The sequence below is a fragment of the Phalacrocorax aristotelis genome, chromosome 2 (assembly GCF_949628215.1).
Source record: "Phalacrocorax aristotelis chromosome 2, bGulAri2.1, whole genome shotgun sequence".
Lineage (NCBI taxonomy): Eukaryota > Metazoa > Chordata > Aves > Suliformes > Phalacrocoracidae > Phalacrocorax > Phalacrocorax aristotelis.
This window is the reverse complement of record NC_134277.1, coordinates 130,929,185-130,954,414: the sequence shown is the minus strand read 5'-3', so window position 1 is coordinate 130,954,414 and position 25,230 is coordinate 130,929,185. Positions and strand designations below refer to the sequence as shown.

General features: G+C 37.9%; 1 protein-coding gene across 1 annotated transcript in view; it reads right to left on the bottom strand.

Annotated features, from left to right (window-relative positions):
* Positions 1-5,755: 5,755 nt before the first annotated feature.
* C2H8orf34 (chromosome 2 C8orf34 homolog) overlaps positions 5,756-25,230 on the bottom strand; it is a 170,821-nt gene continuing 151,346 nt past the window's right edge. Inside the window, exons 12-14 of the mRNA XM_075085198.1 lie at positions 23,347-23,849; positions 18,023-18,131; positions 5,756-6,792 (exon numbers count right to left, since the gene is read on the bottom strand). Of these exons, the coding sequence (XP_074941299.1) occupies positions 6,785-6,792; positions 18,023-18,131; positions 23,347-23,849 (620 nt within the window). The 3' untranslated portion in view covers positions 5,756-6,784. The remainder of the gene's footprint in view (positions 6,793-18,022; positions 18,132-23,346; positions 23,850-25,230) is intronic.

Sequence of the window (25,230 nt, the reverse complement as noted above, 5' to 3'; positions counted from 1 at the left end):
AGGGAATACTGTATACACAAAGCTTAATAGCAATATTTCCTCTGTATCAGTAAGTACAGGACAAAACTTTATCTCAGTGTCTCCATTATAATAGACCAATGTATAGCATTTTATAACTAGACTAAGCATAGAGCTGAAAAGTATCATGAGCCAGGTAAGCAATTTAGCCAGAAGCAAACCACATAACCATCAGAGGTTGAAGTCAAGCAAAAATCCATGTTAATATTCCACATTATCTGTAGATCTTACTCCTTAGTATTTGTAATGTTTCATTTTACCTCTCTAAAGATATAAGGACCACTTTGCATGACACTTGTCAAGGTTTTCAGATTTCAGAATCACTAGTGAAGACAGAATTAATATTAAAACTATTATGAAGGGTTGCTGAAGTATATCTTATCTACTTGAATGCGGTGCCCGTGGAAAGGAGCAGAGAAGAAGATAATGTATATTATTTTACAGCAAGTTACATCATGCCCCAAACAAAACATTCAGACCACAGCTACTTCTGGATACAAGTATAAAAATTTCCACGTTCCTGAATTCATTCTCTTATACTTTGAAAATCTACAGGGTACAACATTTACTTTTCTTAAATGAGTTAACCTTCTTCTGACATGTCTGTAGGCTGAAAAAAATCAGTGTTCCAGCAGATGAACATGATATTATTCTCTACAAACATTTACTATACAGAACAAGTGACAGAAGATAATGTTTAATTTGTCATACTGTGACTTAATTGCTTTTAAAGGGAAATAGTGAGCATACATCTCTATCTGGAGTTTTGGCTGTGTTTTTACCTGAAGAGCTTTAGCTCTGTCTTTTAAATAGCTTACTGTCTTTGCAAAGCGCAGACACAAAATTATGGATGAGGTTCATGCTACATTCTCTCCCAGAAGGCTTATGCATCACAGTACCCCAGGCAAGCCCATCAGATGTTTTCAACACATCCTCATAGGAAAATATTTTAAATTCTGTAAGATCTGTGTCCAGATGAAAAGTCAATAATAGATAATGTGTTCTGGACACAGAAATGTAGCATCACCTGGGGGGATAGGAAGTATAAGATGCTTTGGAATCTCAGCTGAAGGGCCCCACACTTTATTAAACCTGGAGTTGTGAGTGTGTAGGTGTTGGATTACACACATCAATAGGAAGAGAATGATTTCTGGAGGCACTTACGGAGAGATTTTGAATTACGGTACTTATCAGGCCCCAGGGAACATTTTGGCAAGTTTTTGTAATGCACTCATGAATTCCTCATGTGCTTTTTGGAGACAGCTACAATGACTGAAGCATGGAGGCTTGAATGACCCTTTGCTGTTTCATCACATGTGATTTCCAGTGCAAAAGCAGGGCTTCTCATAGCAGCAACATGTGCATCCCGTAAAGCCTTGCTGTTAGTGGCTGACACATCTCATGGCCTGAAACAATGCTTCTTCAATAACTGCCTGTAACTCTGGGGTGAAATCCTGGCCACATTTACATCAAAAATTCAAAAGGTTTTACAGGACCAGTATTCCATTCTGTTGCTTTGGGTGGCATCTGAATTCAACGTTATCTGAGCTGAAAAGATGCAAACATTCAAGATGTGAAGAATAAGTTCAAGGGGAAAAGAACATGTTCTGAGAAACCACTGTCTAGCAAAAGAACAAGCACTTGGGTACATGTTTTCTAAAGATAAGGAGACGGATTCTCCATCTCCAGACATTCTCAGAACAGATTAGACAAACATCTGTCAGAAATGGTTTAGCTGCAGTTATGCTGCCTCAGGGTTAGCAACTAAATGATATCTGGAGGCCCTTCCCAGCCCCATTTCCTCTTACACTCTCTCTGTAGGCAAACACAGGCGTACATTTCTGGGAGAGGAGGCCTCTGGTGAGAATCAGCAGCTCAGCGTTCAAGTAAGTCACAAGAGGAACTATTTATGTTCGCTCTCCTGTGGTGTTTCTTTAGAGCTGCGTTGTAGCCAATTTTGGTGGGCAAAAAGACAGATCCTTCTCTCTCACACACACAATTCAGAACAATACTCCATCAGTAAGCTCTCAAAAGAAGGTCCATAAATCTGCAGAAGACATTGGTTCAGTGATTCTACTTACTTGTTTCAGAACAAGATGTATTCTCCAGGAGTGGCTGATAATTAATTAAAGAAAAATAATGTGAAGCTCAAATATAATACAGATACTATTCATACAAAAAAGATACACTAGTTGGAGAGTGTGTCAAATTCTACAGTAGAACTTCTGCAATAGTAGCTGGCATAGTATTAATCACTAAAGCACTGCCATCTTGCAACAGCAGAGATATGTATGGAGCTTTGTATATTAAGTTCCAGTTCTCCATAAAGTGAAATTTATACATTTGTACTGTGTTTGTGTGAGTGAAAACAGCACTAGACTGCTTTGCTAATTGAACTGAACTTAAGGTCCTGTACACTGTTTCCACTTGACAATGCACCTTGACAGGTTTAAAGCTGTCATAGAGGAAACTTCTGTGGACACTACATATTAAATTTGCTGCATGTTCTCTTAAGCAGGCAAGCCATAGAAAAGAGTATCTGACTGGACTATCCAAAGAAAAAAAAAAGCCATCAAACTAAATTCTATTTGGCTATGCTTTAGTTTTATATAACACGTCAGGAAACAAAACAGCAACCAAAGTCAAAAGGAACAGTCCTGTCAGAATTCTAGCTTGGGATGGAAGGGACCTTTAGAGGCCCTCTAGTCCAACGCCCCTGCAACGAGCAGGGACATCTTCAACTAGATCAGGTTGCTCAGAGCCCCGCCCAACAAAAATTAAAGATGTGTCTTCTTTTAACCAGCAACTTGGTAGTTAAAAGTAATTAAAACTAATTTGACTAATATTTCAGTAATATACCATTAAGTAAGCTAATGCTGTCAAAGTAGTGGTCTGTTTAAACTTTACTATTTTAACCCCAAGCTTTGCATTTTCAGCCAGAACTGTAAAGGGCAAAAATATCTACAAAACTAGGTGTTTGCATTGCCTAACTAGCTGCTGGCTAATCCAAACAAAGTAGAAACCAGGGCCAAGAGTGAATGGGCACTAAACGTCTATAGGCATAGGGAGAGCTACTTGCCTCTGAGCATGGATTTTTGCACCTCTTTTTTTTGTTGGGAAGCTGCCTGGAACTAGTCATATAAAGCTACTAAAAGCGCAGCCACTTCATGATTAGTGTACTTGCTGCAGAGAAGTCCAGGTTGCTGTAATCTATCCCAGGGGAGCTTTTCTGTATTTTACATTAATAGTTCATTGGATTTAATGTAAAGCATGTCCACATATAGCCAGAGCAAGGAAACAACAGTGTCACACACGCATGTGAGTTGGCTTTCATTTAGTTCATATATCTTTCTGAGTTTAGTTGTTGCAATACAGAATTTCCTCTGCACTTAGGTAGTTACCTCTCTAAGTCAAACATAGACATACCTGAAGCAATACTCCAGGAAGTAGGAAACAAGTTTGCCTCCCTCTTTCGTAATTAGTGACTCAGGAGAGCGAGCCTTAAACTTCAAATACAGCCGTATTTTTAGGAAGCATATTCCCACAGGGCCAGAAGCTTTTGTTAATCCTATATGTGCACAGTACATGCTGGTTGTTATGTATCATTGCGTCACTGAAATGAATAGAGATACATCAAGGTTGCTTTTAAGATTATCCAGATAAAGTATCAAGGGTGTGAAAGTCTTAAAAGGAAGCAGCAGAAACTCATATGGCAATAAAAACCATTTTATTATAAATTGGCCTTTGAAAGAAAGACAGCTGCTTATTAGACAAGCTACATACACTTTTATATACCGAGATACGTTTGTATTTTTTTCATTAACAAGTACAGTTGAGAATATTATGCCCTTACATTATCGCATTAGCAAATGTTTTTTTAAAAACTATGATGTCAACATATGGCTACAAAAAATTTGTCTGTTTATCATGGCTCTTTTTCCAGCAAAAAGCAGTAATTGAATAGCGTCAGCAATGACCCATGAAGTATTTTTCTGAAAAGCACTAAACCTACTCTGCTCTATGCAACTAGAGAAGCACATTTCTACATAGCTTACACTGAACTTTTGTAAAGACTTTGAAGTCCCTGGTGCAAAGTCAAAACGAAAACAATCCCCTGCCCTTTCCCCTTGATACTTTAGCCAAACTAACTAGAGCAGCATCAACATGAAGAACTTCCACAGCTGACTCTCAATTCAATTAGGCACCACGGAGGTAGAGTTTATTCCATAATCAATTGACAAATGGAAACTGCTTCCTGAAGCCAAAAAGGTCAAACAGAAAATGAGTAAGGCTTCCCGGAGCTCAAAGGTGAAAACAAGTTTATCACACATGCCTTCTGCATGGCCTTCCCAGCTGCTGTTTATGCTCTCCAGTCCCCTAAGCCCAGCTGCTTGTTGCCTGTTAAGCGCATCTCAGCTCCTCCTTGGAGTTCTCCTGACTTGTTACGCTTCATTGCCAGCTTGTTCGCATTCAGGGTACCAGGTGGCTGCTTCTCCTTTACAGTGCCAGTAGTGGTTGCTGGGCTGAGTGCTAGTATCAGCCAACACTGCTTGCCATACGCTTTAGAGGGAGTAGTGCCAACCACAAGTGTTAAAAAATCATGGGAACTAAAACAAGAAAATGACATGGGATTTTCTGTATGTTTTAGTATGAAAATGAAGCAGTATTTTCCATGGGTTTGTCCTCTACCCTTCAGCTTAGAAAGTGTCCCAGAAAAATACTATTGCTCTGGCCAGTCCCAAGAACAGCCAGCTCTCAGGAGCTCAAGACTTCATAGCTTTTACAACTGGAACCACTCAAGAGTCAAGCCATCCTATCACACTCAGAGACACTTGCATACAATTCACACTTGCTAAATTATTAATCATTCTAATGAGTGTTGGTGGTACCCACTATATCTGTAACTGAAAAGTTTTTTGCCCTCTGAAGACCAGAATCAGGACTGATATTCTGCCTTCCTCTCTAAAGCTTGCCTTGTGTTTCTTCACGTGTAATCAAAATACAAAACCAGACCTGTCCCTGACCAAATCTCTGCACTACCCAGGCAAAATTGTCTTCCAGTTCTTAGGCATGCAAGAACTTCTAGAATTAAGATGCTGCCAAATTCTAATTTCTTTCTCAACTTGTGAGCAGTCTTAGTTCCACTGAGGTCAATGAGATTTTTCCCAGGGATTAAATATGGTAATTTCACCCTGTACTGGCATGAAGCAGAAAGAATGAAGCTTAACAGATGTTTGGTGAAGCAACTTTAAGAAGAAAAAAAGGCAAACCTACTTTACACTTTTCGGTAGTGCCAAGGTAAAATATGAAATGCAGGCCACTAAGGAAGAATAAAACCCATGAAAAGGAGATATTAGTTTCACAAGAATGCTTTACTAAGCACAACTGACTAAATAGAGCATATCAGTGATAATATGCTCTGCTATATGCACGTGGGTCTTCAAGTATATTGTAAAAACACACAGCATAATAGATTTTCTTTATTGATGAAAAATTAATGAAGCCCCTTCCTGAAATGAATTTCAAGGGACTATCCCCATGGGGTTCCAGTGTGCTAAACGTTTTACATATAGGAAGTCTACACTATGATGATACATATAGCAAGCACTTGTTCACCACAGCGTTACCTTCAGTTTTACTTGCTCGTGACTAAGACAAACCATACACTCTCTGTGTATTTAGCACTATATGTTCGTGAGACAGCAAAAAAGTTCACACTATGAAACATTCATGACAGACAATTAATTTTTATTTCTTAAACAAATAGATGGTTTGTTATACTGTATTCTTTTTAATAGTTGCAAGCAATTCCATTATATCATTATGTCTAAGATACAGGAACCAAGCGTACATAATTGAAGACAAAGGAAATTGAGAACACACTTGACAGAATTAACAGGTAAATGAAATCAGTAAATGCAACTGCCACATCCCTTCATTTGATGTCTGTGCAAAAGCATCTTCTAAAGTTCCAAGCACACAGCACACACCAGTTAGCTTATTTTTAAACAGCAGATTTGTTTCAGTAATCCATATGCGTAACTAATGCTTTATCATATATATATATATATATGAAATTCCTTTAGGTGCTTTATTTTTGCATGCATGCTCCATTTCTTATTGATATGTTCCCTTTTTAATAGAGTCTTTATTTGTTTTAAAGATCAAAGTAGATAAACTCAAGACAAAGCTATGCGGCACGGGCAACACCTGTTTCTGCTACCCACACACATACTCTTTCACTCACTCCCCCTTCTGACCTCTCTCTGCAGGTGACTATGAGTGAACAGCTAGTTCTCTGTGAGACCTGAATGGGACATACACATTGGCAGATGTGGGCGAATACTTTAATGTTTATTAATCTAAAAAAGAGTAAAGATTACAAAAATATAAGGAGTAGAAAACCTTAGACAAGTTAAAATACATTAAATCTCTAGGTAAAGTTTATTTTGGTCAGGCAGAGTTTAGTTTATCAAATGTCAATCCAAAATAACAGGGGTATAAACTAAACAAAACCATTATAGTAGCTTTATACTAAAAGGCGACAGTTACCCTTCTTTCCTAAGGCCACTGTACCACAGTAAATACTCTGATTCAGTGCATTAGAGCATCCACATATCAGAGCGGTTCCACTTATGTACTGCTGATACTAGAAAAATAACTTCATTTAAAATTATTATGTATAAACTAAAGCAAATTTTCAGGTGTAGTTTTGATAACCATAATTTTGTTTTAATTAAATTGTTCTTCAATAATCCCACTGATTTCACAAACCTGTGAAATCAAACAGAGAAACACAGAAATTAGGGCTAAAATTTAATGTACACAAAAATAGGATAAAAGGGAAAAATTAATCCTTCATTGTTTGCATTTTGTAAAAGTTTTCCATAATGCTGAACTCAGTGTTAAATAAGCAACATTGATCAGTATTTTGATGGATCCTGAAACATTTTTATTTCTAAAATATTCAGAAGCACATCACAGCCTCTTTAATTACATTATTTGTTCCAGATATTCGGTGGTTTGGAGGGTTTTTCTGCTGCTTCTTTTTCAATAGTAGTAATGGATTGCAAAAAATAACCGGTGTTGCAAAAAGCATCAAACGCAATAGGTAACTGTGATGAACAGATAAGTGGAAACAGCAATGTTTTAATTTCTGATTACGTTCAGGTTGAAAACCTTCCCCAAAGCAAAACGGAAATTTAGCTTTTACAAATATTTACACACGCATATTGAAATAGATTGTTTCGCCAATGTTGCTGACCGTAACACAACCTGCCCGCCCCAAATGTCTGTAAAAAATGTAATGCTGCAACTGGACCTATTGCATGGATCCAGTTAGAGGTTATAAACTGGAAATAAACATCACAACCACATTTAATTACATAGCTGAATGCACAAAGGTCTGTATGTTACCTCAGAAGCCTTCACCTTACCATTTTTAAACACTGAAGGAAATCAGGCACAGCAGCTTCACATGTATTCACTCCTTTTGAACATAAGAATACGCATGCCCTCTTTGGGAGATTAAAGAAACTTGGCAGGAACAAATTATTCCCATTATCTCCAGCTAATCAATTAAAATCAATTGGAAGAAGATCTTTAAGTTTCACTTTGCCAGGTAATAAGCCTGGACTTTATATCTAATACCGTACTGATATTCAACAGAGCAAGGTACACACCGTGAAAACCTCTGCATCAAAAAAAAAAAAAACAACCAAAAACCAAACAAAAAGAAAACCTAGGAAATCTTAGCAACAGTTCTTATCCTTTATTAACCTTATATATATATTTTTTTGTCATTTATACTTAATCTTTAGCAACCGATTTCCTTGGAGGCCCTTCAATTTAGCAGGTATTCAAGCACTGAATCTTTAAGCAACAAATTTGTCTTAAGGGGGAAAAAAGAAAAGCAAATGTATTTAAGCCTGTTTCGTTTGCAGATTCTTCTCTTGACTGTTACCCACAAAAACTTCAGGGACCATGGTCATCTTAGCTGCAGAAGGAAATGGGACGCCAGCCAGAAAATACATTCCATGCTATCCCATAGCCATTATGGAATTCTTGACTGATGAGAAATTATATTGGCAAGATCAAATCAACTTTCAGCTGTTAAGACAGAGGAGCATCAAGGTGGAGATGCAAGAGATGAAGGACACCCTGAAGGGGTGATGGGATTCAGTGTACCTGTCTCAGTCCCCCAGAAAAGACAGCTCTCTAGCTGTCCTCTGAGGTGCCTTTGTTTCTCTCCTTATTTCAGAGAATGAATAGCTTGGGCTAGACTCTCACTTTTGTATAGATGAAGGTAGAAGAGATGAGTCATACCCTGACAGGCTGATTTCTCCAATATAAAAGCAAATGACAATAATTTTAAAGTAGTTAATACAAGCAGGATGTTACCACTGACTTGGGGAAAATAAATGAAAAACTACAGCCAGTTTAAAATTTGTGAAATCACACCAGAAAGAAATACAGATAGACATTAGAATTGGGGCCCAGACTCATGACACATTTTAGAAACATTAACTGGTGATTTCTCATGGGTTTGCTGTCAGTTATCACATTTTATCATCCCACTTCGCAGATCAGGGAAATAAGACAAGGAGAAAAGAAGAGTTGCCCAGATCCTGCCGTAACGCTCACACTGGCACTACACACTGCCAAACAAGATTTAACCAAAATGAACAGAAGTCACATATCAAGGATCAACCCTCCTCTCTTCTCTCTCGCCCCCAGTCTCCCCATTCATGGATTTTTCTCACTGACAGGGTCAAGAACAGTCACCGTAATTATGTCACAAAATGTCAACCTTTTCCATTACAGAGCTTTTCCTACTTGAATTTGAAATCCTTCCTCTTCATGATAAAAGAGGAATTTCTATAGTTTTGGCTTAGGATAAATCTTGGCCTTGTAAAACACGTTTACAGCAATAGGATAATAAGGAATCTTAATTTCTTTTAGAGCTTGGAGGATACAAGGCCGAAGAAAGAAAACAGATTTCTTTCATAGATCCTTTGCTTCCTGGTCATTTTTGCACCCTGGGATTACAGTCAAGCATTCTACATTTTTTCTGGTTTCTGCAGCAATCTGGCCCCTCTGCTGAATCAATTAGTCAGTTGTAGAGCCAAAAGCCTTTCAAGGCCTTATTTAATGCAAAACAATATACCTGCTTGCTGCTCCCTGGGTTTTGTACTTCATGGGGTCATTTGCATTCAAACAAATTGAGTGAAAAGTAGGTGTAGAACATGACCAGTGTGCTTTGGTAGTACTTCAGGGCTACTTCGTGCTCTTTCTAAATGACTACACAAGGCACTGGCGAAAGATGACTGGGTTTGATAGCTGTTGAAAAAAGCTGGGACAATTAAATGGAATAAAAAGCACACACAGGTTTATAGCAAGATCTGTAGTCTGTAGTGAAAGCATTCAGCCAGCATGGCAAACAAAGGAAGCAAGAAAGGCATAAAAGAATGAGCTCATCAGCATGATTTGGTCCCTAGCGTTTCCAGTGCTCTGCACTGTGTATGAAGGACACATTAAATGGCCAATCCCTTCCAGCTGGAAAGTCTGGACAGCAGTCCCCCAGTTGAACAGCTCATCGATATGCCCCTCTCAGGCCAGATGCAGCTCCATAGGATAACTTTGCACCTCACAATTTTCATAGGGTTACAGTCACTTGTCTTTACTAAAACCCTAGGGGTATTGCTTCACAAGCATTTTTTTGTTGAAACTCCAGCTGAAGCAGTTTCAGCTTACCACTGTCAGACTCGGCTATTCTCCATAGCTCCTCCTGATTCATGCAGCACAAACATTGGGCAGCCACAGGGCTGAGCAATAACACAAGACTGATTTTTCAATGAGATCAGTTCTCAGTTCACTGCATGCCTTCACAAAGAGCTACATTTAAGTTACCTTTACTCAACAAGTGTTTTAGAAGAGCAAAGTCTAAAAGGGAATGGATCAATCTGATATAATGAAAACTAAATCAAGTGATATAATTAAAGCTCCTTCATCAACATACAGCAAATTAGGCTGCATTCCCATTTAAGTTACATTTCCTTACTATAATGGCTAGCTTTGTTAACTGGTCGTCAGCAATTAGTAAAAGCTTTAGTTTATTTTATATTCTGAAATTCTTTAATATTAGAGAAGAGCTTTATTTTCCTAGAGATTTATTACTTTATTATGTCCTTTTAGACTGATCTTTTAGGAGCACAATATTAAACAACCTGTCTTTCAACATATACACTATACTTTGTGATTCAAATCGAAGTTCTTGTGTCAATATGTATAGCCTGCTATATCAATATACAGCTAGTGGAGTATTTTTATTATGGTGTAGGTAAATCAATAAATGTTTATATTCTTATTTTGGAACAAAATTCTAATAAAGCTTAGTACAGTTTTTAGTGATGAGTATAGATGATTATCTGTTGAACTCACCTGTATATCTATCCAGAGTGGCTTATGCAAGGCATAGAACTCTGTGGAATTCAAAAACTAAAGGCAGCCAGTTTTTTTTCCTGAAAGCTTAGAAGTCATTGCCTCCCTTAACTTTTGCTTACAAGTGCTTAATACTCCTGGTTGCTAGGACATATAATTTAATTTCCTTCATCACAGTTTGATGAGTTGAATCTTTTTTATTTAGTATCTACCTACAGACACCAAGTCATCTCCAAGGTTCCTAGTTGAATGACTTCAGGTGAGGCAAACTCCTACCAGGGTTTCCCAAACTCAGTCGTTTTTAATCATCCTCTGAAATATCTCAAGTAATTCCAATCTTTCTTAACGGCAAGACACCAAAACCACCATTTTTTACTGATGTGATGTGGAATAATTACTTTGCTATTTAACTTTTTAGGCATTCAAGGAATGGTCTACCCTTCTTTGTGACAGCATTATGCTGAGAGCTCACACTGAGATGACCTTCTATGATCGTCCTAAATCCATTAGGCCACTGCTTTCCAGGACAAAGCCTCATTATTCTGCAGCAGAGACAGATACATTTCTCTGGTGCCAGATATATTTCATTTGGTTCAAATATATTTCATCTGGTTATAATAAAGTGTATTTTACTGGAATGTGGCCATTATAGCAGGGGATTCATATCATTTAATAACTTCAACTTGTCCTTCCCACCAATTATCCAAACCTATCAGACCCTAATGAGCTCCATTCATCTACATCTTCCCATTAGAAACTCTAGTTTTTGATTCCTCAGTGAGCCAGCTTTTAATTTACCTAATGTGTGCCCTGATAATTCTCTATGCCATTTTTTAAATTATAGTGTCATTTTTTATTACATTAAATGTCTTTGGGAATACAAGTTTACCATAATAATGCAAGTTGCAGAAAAAGTTATCCTTAGGTTTGGAAGCTGTAGTGAAAACAGCTTTCTGCACTGAAGCAAATTTTGAGGTTTTTTTTCCCCTCACTGCAATGGAAAATTCCCTCCTCCTCCCAAATATTTAGTTCAATGTGAACTTTTCCAAGATGAAACCAAATATTAGTCATTAGAAATAAAGTGACATGAGCTAAAGCCTTAACAGTATAAGGAGATAATGGCAGCTTAGGATTTAAGCACATCCACTAAAGAACAGGAATCTTGAGTCTAGTTCCAACTTTCCCTAGCTGTATTTGAACTCTCTCCTCACTATTCAACAGTCATCTAGCTTCTGGTAGAAATAATGTCAATCTCTACTTTTGTTTCACTGTCTATAAATAATTAAATCCAAGTGGGCAAGCTTCCATGCTAGAAAATTCTTTTCTCTCATTTTCAGGCTCAAAAAGCAGTTATAGGAAATGGTGCAGGTTCAGCTCTGGGTGTTACAAGACATCCAGCCAAGACCATCCAATAGGCCTGGGGAAATTCTGTTTACAGCAACAAAATTCTTACTGGTATCTCATTTCTGAAGTGCACATAGAACTGTCTCAAGCTAAATACCTAGGTAAACCACTGGTGGGGAGAAAGAGACAACATATCTTTAACATACGTAAGTGCACACTGGAGAAATTTGGAAAATTACTCATACCCCAAGCAGACAAAAGCTTTATGACACTTCTTAGAAAGATTACGTGGGGTGGGGAGATATGGCTTTTTTTACTGCAGTTTGTATTACCACTCTTGAAATATTAAATGAAAGAAAGATACCAACAAGTTTCATGAATCTGGAATTAAAGTCTCCCAGAAGTTCAACCCAGATTCACTTTTGGGACAAAAAGGCACATATTTAAAGCGAGTTTACTATTCACCGGGAAAACTTTCCAACTACAAATATTATGTTGTTATTAACCAGACATATCATTGACTAATATGTCGGAACAACGCCTCATAACTACCTCCCCAGAGATTCAAAATCTAGCCTTGCCCTAAACTCATACCCACTGAAAGAGATGTTTCCAGTACTGCTATACTCCATCAGAGCAGAACACAAATGTAAATAGCTGAATTTGACTGACAGAAATTGAATGTGTTTGTGCTAATATCCTGAAGGTTGCAATCAACAGTTGCTGCTCTAAGCCTGATTCTGTCAAGTCTTACTCATACTGAGTAGTACCTGGCTCTAGCAAAAGGAAACTTTCACAGCAAAAACGTATTTCAGCAGTAAAGTCCTCCTTATTATCAATTCTGATCAAGCAATTTTCCAAATCTTAGGAACACTTACTTTCATAATCAAAAAAACTGCTAAGCCATGTGAATTTGCTCAGTGTAAGGAATTTTACCCATGGACAAATATCATATGGTTTGGAGTTTTGCTGGAACACAGTCTGAATTTCTTGAGTCTACGTAAAACTGTCTGTAATTCATTGGGCCTTTTTCCTCGGTGAACATCTGTGCAGAATGAGAAAATGAAAGTTTTCTTCACTACCTGTCGAAGTCATCAGCAGAGTGTCTTTGCAGAGTTTCAAGAGCAGTGCAAGAATGAATGAGGTGGAAATCCCACTTTTTCCCAGCAATCAGCTTTGATTTATCAGCAGTAGATCTTCCACCGCAAACCTTACAAAAGAGTTTGCAGATGTACAGTGGCAAAACATTTAACTTTCTTGCCACAGGTCAGTAGGTGAGAGTTCAAGCCTTGCCCCAGATCAGCCGAGCTAGAAATGAGCATCTAGTCCTCCTGTTGGCAAGCTGAAATAGAGTGAAGTGATAGTAGCCACACCACTTAGTGTGCCATTGACTACAGAAACTGACATGCCTTTAAGTGGATGAGGGCAAAGGAATGTTTATACACATAGATATATATTTAATATGGATTAACCGAATAGCAAGCTCGCTAAGAGTCTATATAATTCACCTAACAAGTATATCTGCCAAATGTAGTGACTGCAGGTAGGGATCCTCTATGTCCAAGGCTGTGAGACACAGGGAAATCTGTTGTGTGGGTTACTTCTTAAGTTAGGCACCCAGGAAAGCATACTCGGGCTTTTGGGCAGTAAATCTACACCAGGACTACAGGCAGTAGGTCAAGTTACACCAAATGACTGTTTGTGAGTTTTCAACGTTCTTGGAAGCCAGTGATGCATTTGAAATTTCCAACCAGCAGTCTTTGTAGGACCTGTTCACAAGGGAAAATTCAAGCTGACTCTTGCCAGTCCCCTGAAAGGCTGAATTTCTTCTCATAAAAGCAGGCTAAGAAATGTTCTGGTGGTTGTAGATGCAGCTCTTCTGTTTCCTGCATCAGTACCCCATAAAAAAGCAAATTATTTTTGCCAACTCAAAGAACTCCCACCAAACTGAAGTATTGTGGAAGTGGTAAATATTTTCTCTAGACCTCTTTCCAAGAACGATCTCTGTGCATCCTCTGAAAACTCTTTACAGAGAGTCGGCATACAAACTACTACAGGTAATAATTGTGAAGTGTCTTCAGAATGATAGCTGAGGAGGAAGACACATGAGGTCCTATCTACAGGCTTTCTAGTGACACTAAAATCAAAAAAGAACAACAAACCCCTGATTTTAGATCATATTGCCTTGGCCATTTTCACTTCTCTTTGCTCAGCGTGTACACAGTATCAAAGGAGAACACATCTAGCAAGCAGAAGATATTTAGTTATTGAATTACGGTAGTTCTTAAAAAAGCATGTGTTGCAAGAGCAAACAATTATACACCCATCTCTCTCTCTGACATACAGCCGTGAACTTAATTAAGCACATAGATGAAGAAGGAGAGGGTATGCTAAAAAAAAAACAACAATGCTTCTTAAAAATATTTTTCTTGCCTTCTTTAACATAACAAATCTTTTAACACGTAATCATTTATACTCTTTTATATGAGTATCCGAGTTAAAATTTTGTCATAATTGGTACGAAGCTTTAAAAATTAGACTTCCAGTTATCTTCAGATCTTGCTGATAAGGATAAATTTTTAAAATGCTGTCAGAGAGCCTGAAGGATTTTGAAAGTAAAGTCTGATTTGCAAGAGCTGAGAATGTAGATCTCATCTCCGTAAGACAAGATGTATCTGTTTTGCAAATGATGTTTGTTGGGAGATGTTGAGATTCCAAAGTGACCCAATTCTGTTCAGCTATCACTGGCTTTGAAAATAGCCTCTTTAAACTCTTACACCTGACTACATTCGAAACTGTTACCCCCAAATTTTTTCATTTTTCTTGTAGAACACTAACCAGAAGGTATTAATTTAAAAGAACTCAAGGTGACTCACACAGCTTCTCTTTTTGCATTGCTAGTTTTCCCACTACCAAAAACTAGCTTTACACCTGGCTGCTATTATCTCAAAGTAGTCAAAGAATGTGGTAAATATTATCCACATATAATTTATTAAAAGCTGAGTCAAAGAACAGGTGTTGCTATTGCAAAGATTAATTTTGCAGCTCTTCTGCTCAAACTCATAAATTATGAACTCCTGGGCCCCCTCAACACTAAATCACACACACAACATCCACACAGATTTATTAACTTTAGGGTGAAAAATGATGTGTAATCTTGCCAGCTGCTCTGCCTACAAGCATTGGCATCAGCAAGTATGCCAAGCCCCTCACAGACTCTCCACTTTACAACTGGGAGCTGGCAGCTTCTCTTTGTAAGCCGTGGCAGTTCCACACCTTCTGCTTGCCAATGACTAGCATATAACCTCAGATGGGGATGATAACATTATCATTTTTATTTTTTATAACATTTATCATTATTAGATTTCAGATACAGAAAGTATAGCTTTGATCAAACATTTATCTTCTACACCTTTAGTTATATTAGTAGAAACACTGAACTACTATAAAGGGTGCCACAGTTAACTACACAGCAGTTAACCGCACAGTCAACATGGGTTCACAAAGGAAAGTCCTGTTTAACTAATTTGATATCCTTCCATGATAAGGTCATCTGCCTGGTGGATGAAGGGAAGGCAGTGGATGTAGTTCTTCTGGATTTTAGTATGACTTTTGATACTGTCCCTCACAGCATTCTTCTGGACAAGTTGTCCAACTGTGGGATGAGGGGGTTCACAGTGCACTGGGTGAAGAATTGGCTGAAGGGCAGTGCTCAAATGGTTGTAGTGCTACATCTGGCTGGCGACCAATCACCCGTGGTGTTCCTCAGGGTTCAATTCTAGGGCCGGTTCTGTTCAATATATTTATAAACAACTTGGATGCGGGAGTTAAATGTGCCACTAGCAAGTTTGCTGATGATACCAAACTGGGAGGTGCTGTTGACTCTCTTGAGGAACAAGAGGCCTTGCCAATGATCTAGGTAGATTGGATCATTGGGTAATAATTAATGGCATGAAATTTAACAAGTCCAAATGCCAGATTCTGTACTTAGGATGGAGTAATGCTGAGCACAAGTATAAATTGGGAGAGGAGTGGCTGGAGAGCAGCCCTGAAGAATGGGATAGGGGGTGCTGGTTGGCAGCAGGCTCAATATGAGTCAGCAGTGTGTCCTGGCAGCCAAGAGGGCAAACTGCATCCTGGGGTGCATCAAACACATACAACCAGCTGGTCAAAAGAGGCGATTATCCCACTGTGTTCAGTGTTGGTGCAGCCTCACCTTGAGTACTGTGTGCAGTTGTGGGCCTCACAATTTCAGGAGGATGTGAAGGTCCTTGAATGCGTCCAGAGGAAGGCAACAAAGCTGGTGAAAGGGCTGGAAGGAATGGCCTATGAGGAGCGGCTAAGGACTTTGGCCTTGTCTAGTCTGGAGAAAAGGAGGCTGAGGGGCAGATCTCTTCCCTCCAGTATCCAGTGATAGGACTCATGGGAATGGTTCAAAGCTGCAGCAGGGGAGGTTTAGACTGCACATTAGGAAGTATTTCTTTACCAAGAGGGTGGTCAAACACTGGAAGAGGCTTCCTAGAGAGGTGGTCAATGCCCCCAGCCTATCAGCTTTTAAGAGGCATTTGGACAACGCTCTTAACAACAGGCTTTAACTTTTGGTCACAAACAATAGCTTACAGCTACTTTCTTTCCCTTTTCTACTCTTGGTGCCATCAGATCCAGGAAAAACAATTGTTATCAGTTAGGCAACTATCATCTGTACTGATCTGGTGGTAGGACTGAAACTTTTGTCTATGATTTACCACTCTGTCACACTGGGCAGTGACAATGATCTACTAGTATCCTTGGAACCTTACAGCACAGGATCTTGGATGCTCAGAAGTCCCCACACCCATGCAATTCAGGTACAGCAGCTATAAAAGAACCATGCTGTGCATGTGATATGTCCTGAAGCACCAGTCTCCCTGATCACATAATCATCACCAATCTATGTGTGCACAGCCAGTCCTAACAATGTTTGTGGGATTGTAAATTAGTTCCAGGAAATACAGAGGAAAATTCACATACACAGAAAAGGCAGGTACCAGGCCCTTCCTCTGAACACCTAAGGTGGGCTTCAGCCCAAAGATAATTGAAAGGTTCAGGTACAGGTCAGACTGGACTCACTGGCCTTGGACTGAAATTAGCTGGACACACAGAACTTCATTTTAACACTGTACTGGTTTTAAAAAAACAGACACATGCTCTTCAGTATCTCGCTACGTAAACTGAAATCTCATAGTCAAACCCCGGGCTAGTATGGATTTGTGAAACTGGTATACGAACAGAAAGCTTATTTTTTTTTAAGTGGCATAATTTTAAAATATATTCTATTTATCTGGCATGATTCTTATTAATCCCTTACACTACTTTTCCATCTGTGAAGAAATTGGCTTTTTCTTATTTTAACTGTGCATGTTTAAAGCAGTTTTAGTAGAATGTATTAAGTTTTCTAAACATGCTGATTAAATAATCTGTTCTTTTCAAGTATATCATGTAAAACATGTTAGGAAATAGTTTGCATATTCATCCTTGCAGACCACAAAACTACTGTGAATTAAGAAAGAAAATGCAAAACATTTAATATTTTCAGCAGGGTTATTTCCAGGTACCTTGTAGGCAGATAGACCTTGCTACAGCTTGAATGTATTGCAATTTATAGCATGTTACTTGTTGTTACTTGTTCTGCCATTTAGGTTATGATCCTGCTGACCTTTGCTTTCATTATTAGACAACTGCTTCAAAGAGTGTAGGATATTAAGGATTACTTGTGTGATTAAGAACATTTTTTTTCCATACAGAGGAATTCAAAAGAATGCAGGAAAAATAGAGATAATGGAGTCATGGGCCTGAGGAGTTAGGCTCTACTTTTGAGAGCTACGGGGGAGGTTTTGTGGTTTTTTTTTTGGTGGTCAATATGAATTTATTAAACAGAGCATCTATTTCAACTTCATGCTACTTCTCTGGAGCAGCTACTTTAACACATCAGGACAAATTGTTTCACTTAGCTAAGTAAACTCTGGTCTGTGATCATTTTTTCATTGTTCAGTGACTGTAGGAAAGCTTATGTAAATCATTCCTATAAAGTTCAGCCTTCAAATAAATGAGGAATTGGTACTTATGTCATGCCTCCTGTGAGCAGGCATGACATCTTCACAGGATAAGAAGATATGAAAAAGAGAAGTTAAAAAGTTTGAGGGTTTTTGACATATTATCTGGTCCTAACAAATATACTTACATTTGTCTTGGTCAGCTTCCACTCCTTCACTTTCTGTGTCACTCGGCAATATCCAAGGTTGATGAGCAAGCTGAAGCTGTTGTAAGAATTCATCCTGCCACAAACAGATCTATTTTAGATAAAATGACAGAGAATGGTTCTATATAAATGCAGACTGTAGCAAACACTCTAGCCTCAATTACCTAGAGAGAAGGAAGACTTAATAAAAAAAAATCTTGCTGCAAAATAAAACCAAAACGTAGAGGATATGTAGGCTCCCTAGGATTTTTTTAAATTTAATTCTTATTTATTTACCTATTCTGTACCAAAAAAAGAGAAAAACCTCTCTCCAGCTATCTATCTACTACAGCCACAGATATATACATACTCGTCTTAGAAACGCAGCAACACAGAACAAAATCTTAATGCAGATATTCCATCTATCCCTGCAGGTTTTGGACTATGCCTAGACATCATGTATGATTTACTTAAGTAAGGCTTTGATTTGTCAGAACTTTCACTGTCTCCACCTAGTAAGCACAAGGACCTCAAACTTGATTTAGAATCTACGGTTTTATTGGAGAAGGAGAAAGCCTAGGAAGGAAAAATACTATGGAAACTTTTGCCTCCAAGATACCATAAAACTCTAAGCGTCAAAATATGAATGTTTTATACAGTTAAAAATCCATGCACAGCTGAATATATGCTTTTAAAAATGTTTTACAACTGCCTCATTTTTTATATAATGTATATATGTATGTATAAAAAAATATTTTTCCATACACACACATATATGTATGTGAGCACGTACACACACAAACATATAAAACACTGATGGATTCTTTTGCAGTATTCAAGGTGAGAGATGAGACTGGAATGCATAGTTTTATTTTCAAAAGCAGTTCCAACATGCAAGTCTAGTCTCTAAAAAGAGAACTTAAACATTGGCCAGATATCATAAAATTACTGGCCAGATTCTTATAAGTACCTGGAAAAAAAAAAAAAGAGAAAATAGACCTATCTTCTTTTACACCAGCTGAAAACCAGAATCTACCTATTCAAAGTTAAATTGTATTGTACAGCGCTACAGCATAATTTTTATTGTTAGGCTATCTGGTTTAAAAAACAGAAACCAGGCTTGTTTAAAACAGTTCTGGGAGTCCGAAGGCTGTTCGGCCAATATCTAACTCACTGGAGTAAGTGATTAATTCTGTTAGTAACCTGTAAAAAATGCACAGACTGCTGCAATGGCCCAACACTAAACTCAGGCAGGAGCTCCAGGCCTTACACATGTATTGACATTTCAAATGTGCTCAGTGTTCAGGAAGGTTGCTTACTACAGCACTGAACTGGGCAATGTGTTTTGGGTCACAGAACAGGATTCTTGCAGCAGGGGTGAGTGGCTCTCACACTGGTCAGCATACTTTTTAACCTTGCAAAAACACAGAGCAAAGAACTGAGCGCCAGGCAGCAGAATGGAATGGAATTATCTGACCGAAAAGAGAGTCGTCATCACATCAAGTTATGCCTTGTACTCCAGTAAGTAGGAGGAAAAGTGGTGTTAATCAATGCTATATTCAAATAAGCTGAAATTTACTGCTGTTAATAATGAAAGACCAATAAAGATTACTGAATATCACTTTAAACTAGCTGGATAAATAAAGTGCTTGTAAAGTTCCAAGTGTTCAGAAAATGTGATGGCAAACAAGGGAGTCAGTAGTATTTTCATCTCAACAGCTATTGATAACTATCACAGAATTGTGTCACTTTAATGGAACCCATCCTAAAGAGATAAGCAGGATTCAACATTCCTTTGTCAATTTATACAAAACACCAAAGGATAAGGTAAACGCATAAAAGTATCTCTGCCAAAGGATTTGCACCCTGATTTATTAGTTTTATAGAGATAATAAAACTATTTCTCTAGGTAGCACTTCTTTGCTATAATTCAATTCAACCTTGAACAGAGCTGATAATAAAACATACCTGTTAGAACTTCGCAATATTATGTGTGCCAAGAGACAGAAACTCGTCCACAAAATCTCAGATCATTTTAAGTCTTGAGCATTAAAAAACCCCAAAACATTCTTCACAGCTGATATGTTAAGTACTTGCTAAATTATTTAAGATTTGTGCTACAAGATTAAACCACCCTGAGCTACAGCATGAACTTCACTAAAACTTAAGAACTACTCTGAGTTGTATTTATCAGTAATATTTTTGTATTTTAGACTTGTTATGTTACTCTGAAACACCTTACAAACTAGGAAGCATACATAAGGCATTGAGAGATATGTTAAAATTCCTGACAAACAAGTGTCAGCACACAGTGTAAACCCAGGCAGATTCTGAATTCTTTAATTCAAGCTCCTTATGGTCAAACATGCTCCTGGTAGCCAGTAATCACATCGTTTTCACTGAGTTATTCTCATCAAATATGTATCAACTTTGTACTGGTTAATTCCATTAACACCACCTAAAAGTAAGGAAGCAGAATTATTTGCAAAATCTCATCATAGTATCTTCTACAGGATTGGCAATATAATCACAGTGTATTCACATCTAGCAGAAATTCCCAGTTCACAACATAAGGCTAAGAAGAATAAAGGCAGTTTCCCTTCTTTTATTTTACTGTTTTTATACAGGAAGAGGATACAAAACCTACAAAGAAAGTTGCAAAATAATTTACAGTATCAGCTTCAAGTTTTATACGTTTGTGATCTGTAAAAGTACAAAGAAAGACAGAACTCTGTTGTTGTTCTCCTACCCCAGGTCACCTTTGACTTTTTAAGATTTGTCTCCATTGTCCGAGAGAAGCTGTGACACAAGAAAATGAAATCACACGGCCACAAATAGGGGGTCATCTCTAACACGGCAAAAAATGTCACTGAACAGAGATACTTCCTGGGTATGTTCTGTCTAAACCCACTTATCTAAGTGACCAGGAAAGTCAGTGGGCAAAGATAGCTTAAAAGAGCTCCCAAAGCTTCTAGTGTAACACTCCAAAGATGGGGCTGGGAGCAGCAGATTGGCCAGACCTCCATCAGCTGCTTTCTAACATCCAAGGGCCTTTACAGCTTGGCAGAGAAAGGTCTTCCGTATGAACATGTCCTCTTAGCAGTTTTCCCCTTGGAAGCAGAGCTAGTCCCAAGATGAGTTTCCATTCAGTCTAAGGTCACTTGTGCACGTCAGGAAAGGATAAATAGGGTTTGAGCTGGGTCACTAGCAGCCAACATACTATTGTACCCAGTGAGCAAAGAGAAAGAATTTGTCACTTCTAGAAGGGATTATATCAGAGGATAAGATCCTGCATAAAGATGCTGAGATTTAACACCAGCTTTACAGTGGGCTGGCTAGAAGAAACTGGACATGCTATTCTAACTGTAAAACAGGGTAATAATATTGCTCATTTCTTAAAGTTCTTGAGACACATATACATATATTAAAAGTATAACAGGACACTTATTGTAAGAGCTATCAGCAAAACTTGGGATTTGGCAAACAGAAGTAACAAGTCACAGGAAATTAAATGGGACTCACGGTTATTATCACTATAACTACAGAAAGGCTGTGGAAGAAAGCATTTTTAATTGCCTGCCTTGTTATAGGAAAGATCAGAAGTGATGGACAGACTGGATGTCCCTTGGTGGAGATGCAGTGCTCATTACATGGAGTCTATACAATAATTCTAGTTGGCATCACATGACTATGTATCAGTTAAGAACAGGACTGCTTAAAAAGAAAGAAAAAGAGTGAAGTGTTTAGTGGCAAACAATGAAATGCTTAATTTCTTCTGAACATTTTAGTTAAAAATGAATTTCAATTCTCATTTACTGGTATGTGAGAAAATTCCAACCCACAAACACACCCACCCTTCAAAACAGGAGAAAAAGTGGTTTTGTTTGTCAAAGAAGAGTTTTGTTAAAATTACTTTTTTTTTTTCCATGGAAAACTTCTGGTTTGAAAATATATCAACTGTCAGTAATGATACTTTCAATAGAACTGTAGTCACCTTCTGTCCTCATGTCTTTAAGTTGGATATCCAATTCTAGGTGAAGAAGTAGCTTGAGTGATGGGATTAGTGCATTGCCATTCAAACGCCAAATTGAGGATTTTTTTCACCACCAAATTTAAGTAAGATTTCCTCCCCAGATTCTTTAGTTTTAGGTATCTGTGCCTCATTTCCTTTCTTTCATAATAAATAATGGAAGCCATATATTTAATTGCAAGATTATACTAAGTATCAAATCTTTAATCTTCCTACAAGCATCTTTAAGCAATGTTATTATAAACATTTTAAATTTTTTTCAAGAAGTCATTAGACTGATAATACACTGTGTCAAATACCATACCCAACAGATTTTTAAAACAAATTATACTTCTCAGAAACAATTATCTAAAGGTGTGATATTTTTTTCGGTCTTGGAAAAAAGCTCTCCAGGCTTTGACAAATGGTTTACAAAGAGATTCGTAATAAATGGTGGGAATCAACTTATTCCACCATTAAAAAATCAGCAATCTAGACATATATGTCCTTCTCAAGTCAGTATAGAAGGACTGGAATTTCCTGAGTAAAAACTCACCTTTGTAAGGCATGTATCTGAGATAGACAGCAGGGCTATTCTTTCACAGGTGCTTTTATTTCCACTGCCTACACACTAAAGTTATCTTTAAGGCAGCTAAGGTTAGCAGAGGAGAATCCCATTCAAAATTTACAAGATACTTTTTGTTTTGTTTTAAACAAAGACTAATCCTGTAAAAGCCATTAATATGGGACAGGAAGTTTTTGTGCTCTGAATCAGCTTAACACGCATATAGTACTAGACAGTGATTCAATAATGTTGGACATTTTCTCATTGCAGTTCAGCTTTGTGTTTCAGAAAATTTGTCCATTAAGCGATGCCTAACTAATCATTCCAATGTGTCCAAAAAATGAAAGAAAAAGCAGACCAAGGAAATATTATACACTGCCAGCGTGGCAGGGGAAAAATACCCTGGTATCATAAAGTTTTGTTTAATATTCCAGAGGTACACACCTCTTAGAAACTTTAAGGCTAATAAAACTGCTATGCATCATGCAGGCAAAACCTACAGAGCTCACGGAAAATTTGCGGGCCATGAATGTTTCAGTATGGTTTCTGTAACAATGCTGACATTCTCTAATCAGTACCTCTCAAAGCCGAGCAGTATTTCCTCGCTAATTTTCTCACCATTATATTTCAAGTTCTTTTCAGAGTAGTAAATTACATTAGGTATACTGATATTACTTCAACATAAAACATAATCTAGTCTTCGCGTTATAGCAGCTCTTAAACATAGCAAAAATATTAAATTGAAAATCTTACTTCTGATAAACTGCTTCTCTGAGTAGTGACAGTTCCAACAATGTCTCCACTCATTTGCACAGAGAGCCCTGAAGCAGCGCTGAGGGTCCTCCCCATTTGGCTCTTAGATGTCAAAGATCTGCTTCTTTGCATACTAATGATGCCTTCCCTATTTCCTTGGTTGCTAGGGGTAAGAGGCCGTGACAGCAAGCTATTTGGGGTCACAGGTCTGCTCCCTGGAGTTGATGGAGTTGGTGGCCTGTTGGTTTGTGTACTGTCTGTTGGAGGCCTACTGTTTGCAACGCTGGAGACCTGTGTTCTGCTGTTAGTGGGCAGCGGTGGTGATTTGTTTCCTTGGAGCTGAATGTTCTTTCCCATCTGAGTTGGCACCTGAGCCCTCGGATTTTGGCCCTGTGTAGCCTGAAGATTGCCTTGATGGTCAGATGTAACTAAACTATGATGTTGGGTACTAGGGCTTCTTGAGAGCCTTGCTTCTTCCCATAGCGCGAGGTCCTTCTCAATATCTGCGCACATACACACAAGCAAATAAAAAAAGAAAAGAAAGAAACTAATTTTTGTTTCTCTCTATGGATTAAAACTCTTATTTATTTTCAATATAAGTGACAACCTGAACCTGTGCAGAGAAAATCTATTCACCCTTAAAATACAAGGCATCAGAATTAACAGTTCAAATGTTTGACAAGCATTTCCTGCAAGTTTATTTACATTTGATTTACTGCAAACACAGCTATTCCACATAAATTAAATAGTATCACTGCATTGAATGGCAGTACAACCCATAAAAACCCCTCTCATTTTTTCAAAGCTATCTCTCTGTGGCTTTTGGACAATATCAAACCAAGATGGAGCAGTGAGCTAAACTTGCCACCCTCAGCTGCAGTGAAGGGCAATCCAAAACTGGTTCAAGGCAAGACTGTTGCTTCTGGCCTCGCTGTCTATTGCCCAACCAAAACTCTGGGAGAAATAACCCTTGAACTCTGGAAATCTGGATCTGTGATCCTGTTTGAATCTGAATTTTGTGCTCTGGCCTGCTGTCAGTGCCACAGCAGGTGACAGCATCTCCAACATCTAGAATCCTAGGAGAAAAGGTAGCCACCTTTTGGTGGCCAGTCCCTACCACTCACACAGCCATAAGGAATAAGATCCTATTTAAAAACAGAACAGATCAGGGCTAGTAATGAAAAGTGTCTTCTTAATTCATTTAAATCATGCTTCTAATGAACTAAATCAATGTTTCTAATTAACTAAATCAGCTACATCCAACAAAGTTAGGTGAGGGTAGCTGGAATTTAGGTTAGCATTGCTAACATGCTGAAAATCCTTGCAAGTAAAAATGTCAAGCTTAAAATAAAATTGAGTAAACTGTTCCTTATCTTACACATTTGTTATGAATTTGCACTCTCACTGGCATGTACTCTACTGTATCTTGGTTTTGATAGGGACAGTTGGTTATCTTTAGAAAAGCAATGCCATTTCCCATGAAACTGTACCAGTCACAGTCCCAGAAGCTGTAAATCAGCAAGACTTTACTGATTTAAACACCTATTAAGTGAACTTACATAAAGCAAGTATTTAATTTTTATTTTGATAACAATAATTTCAAGTTCCGAAAGTCCTAGAAGAAACTATTTTAAAATGCATATTGGAAAATCAGATTTTCTTTCACTTGTGTTTACCAGTAGGTATAAAATTATGTATGTGCTGTATGTAAAGTGTAGGTAAAATAATTAAAGATGTGCCAGCTTTAGCATTATTTTATAATGACACCTTGAAAACAGGAAAATAAGCTATAACAATTTCATGTTACTAGCCTAATACAAGATATTCTACACATTTCAAATGCTATTACTACAAAAGCTAGTAAAACTGAAATAGTTGTGAAAG